Genomic DNA, 1,940 nt, shown 5'->3' with positions numbered 1-1,940 from the left:
CAATTTTATGAGGAAAAACTTACCATAAACTTCACCCTGGTGCCAATAAATTCCCACAAAGCTTTTTAGTGGTGAAAGTGTTAGCTAACTGCAGTGTGTAGCATACTCTCCTCTCATTGGTCAGCCAATGAAACCCTCGCTGATTGGTTGTACGCTAAGCGACAGTGACAAACGTTCAACATTTTTCAGCTTTCAAATGTCGCYGCGCAAGCTTGCGTGTGCACGTCTACGTGTATGAGCATGAAATTTCACATGCACTATTTTTGCCGGTCGCTTAGCTGGAGGAGGGCAAGTGATTGTCGCCTCACCGCACAGGCTCCATAGGAAATGATTGGAGAGCGAGCGATGTCGCCTCCCATGTGTCGAGCCCTTTATAAGGTGTGCAAATCTATAATGGGTTTAAATCTAATCTAAATGTCTCTTGTAGTTACTTGTACTTTATATTTAATCTTGACATAATTATAATCTAATAACCAGGACAACTGCTGGTGGGCCAAATAAATGGCTCGGCGGGCCAATTCCCCACTTTGGGAACCTCTGTTTTAAGCCTGTCCACCAGTCAACCCTGATACAACTGATTTGTCTTCAGTTAGTTTGCTTCTTTCCTCAGACCATTTTCCCCTGTTGCTTTCAGGTCATCGCACCCTCTACATTGGAGTCCACGTTCCTTTGGGTCGAAGGTCACACCGGCGCCATCGCCACCATGGACATAGACACAGGAAGAGGTCCAAGGAGAGGGACTCCACAACGGACGATGGACGGGAATCACCCTCGCACAGTATGTGTCTTGTTGTGAAATACTCCTGTTCCTTTTAGTCTGTAATTCTCCTGTTTGCCTCTGCAGACACACCAGCTCAGAGGGTCCAGTTCCTGCTTGGTACAGAAGATGTCGARGAGGAACACATCCCTCARGCCCTGTTCACAGAAATGGACGAGATCTGTCTCAAGGAAGGGGAGGACGCGGATTGGAAAGAGACGGCTAGGTACATACCTCTGGCTTTGATACACTGAGACTTCCATCATCTCCTCTTATTCTGAATGTTTGTCTGCAGGTGGCTGAAGTTTGAGGAGGACGTTGAAGATGGTGGTGAGCGGTGGAGTAAACCCTACGTGGCCACTCTGTCTCTACACAGTCTGTTTGAGCTTCGCAGCTGCATCATGAACGGCATCGTGATGCTGGACATGAGGGCRAACTCTTTGGAGGAGATCGCAGGTAAGCACTGTCTGCGGATCTTCACAGTTTTGAACTTAAACAAGCCTCTGAASACACAGGTGAGGGTTATTTGTTGAGAACAAATGATATTTTTAAATATGTTTACCAAACTGGAGATTAACAAATGGTTTAAGTCGATCTGTGTATACAGTAGGTACAAAGCTTTTCGGAAACTATGACATGACAACCTGGTTTGTAGCCAAGTTTAAAATAATGTCGTATAAGGAAATTATTAAAAAATATTGATTAAAAGCATTCTTACTGGTAGCTAACAAGGTTCTTAGCTTGGTTAAAGAACATTGTTAAAGAAAATTCTTGTTCCTTAAATATGCAAACAAAATTATCTTAGCTAAAAAAAAGCTAAGAATGTTCTTAGCTTGGCTAAATAAGCTAACAGTTGAGGCTGTGGCTGAGTGGTTAAGGGTGTTGTCCAATGCAAGAGTTGTTGGTTCCCTCACTATTCAGTCACGTGTTGAAGTGTCCCTGGGCAAGACACTGAACCCCCACTGCCTCTGAGGTGTGTCCCATCACTGRATGAATGTGATTTAAGCTCAAACTAGCTAAACTGATCTGTCTGGGTTAGCTTTGTAGAGAGGCGTAGTACAGAGCTGCGTCAATGGGTAAATGAGGGATTGTAGTGTAAAGAACTAGGGCTGTGTTTTGGCAAGAATTTGGCGATATGATACATATCATGACAGAGGGGTCACGATACGACATATCCCGATAT

The 1,940-nt window shown here is 44.2% G+C and overlaps 1 protein-coding gene across 3 annotated transcripts in view; it reads left to right on the top strand.

Moving 5' to 3' along the window:
* Positions 1-1,940, top strand: part of LOC106527369 (sodium-driven chloride bicarbonate exchanger) — a 50,855-nt gene that overhangs the window by 23,319 nt on the left and 25,596 nt on the right. For all 3 annotated transcript variants that reach the window (XM_014022231.1, XM_014022229.1, XM_014022232.1), the window contains 3 exons: positions 635-778; positions 845-983; positions 1,053-1,213. In XM_014022231.1, the coding sequence (XP_013877685.1) occupies positions 635-778; positions 845-983; positions 1,053-1,213 (444 nt within the window). The remainder of the gene's footprint in view (positions 1-634; positions 779-844; positions 984-1,052; positions 1,214-1,940) is intronic.

This window comes from Austrofundulus limnaeus, unplaced genomic scaffold (genome assembly GCF_001266775.1).
Source record: "Austrofundulus limnaeus strain Quisiro unplaced genomic scaffold, Austrofundulus_limnaeus-1.0 Scaffold320, whole genome shotgun sequence".
NCBI lineage: Eukaryota > Metazoa > Chordata > Actinopteri > Cyprinodontiformes > Rivulidae > Austrofundulus > Austrofundulus limnaeus.
The sequence above is the reverse complement of the archived record's forward strand: the minus strand, read 5'-3'. Positions and strand labels throughout refer to the sequence as shown.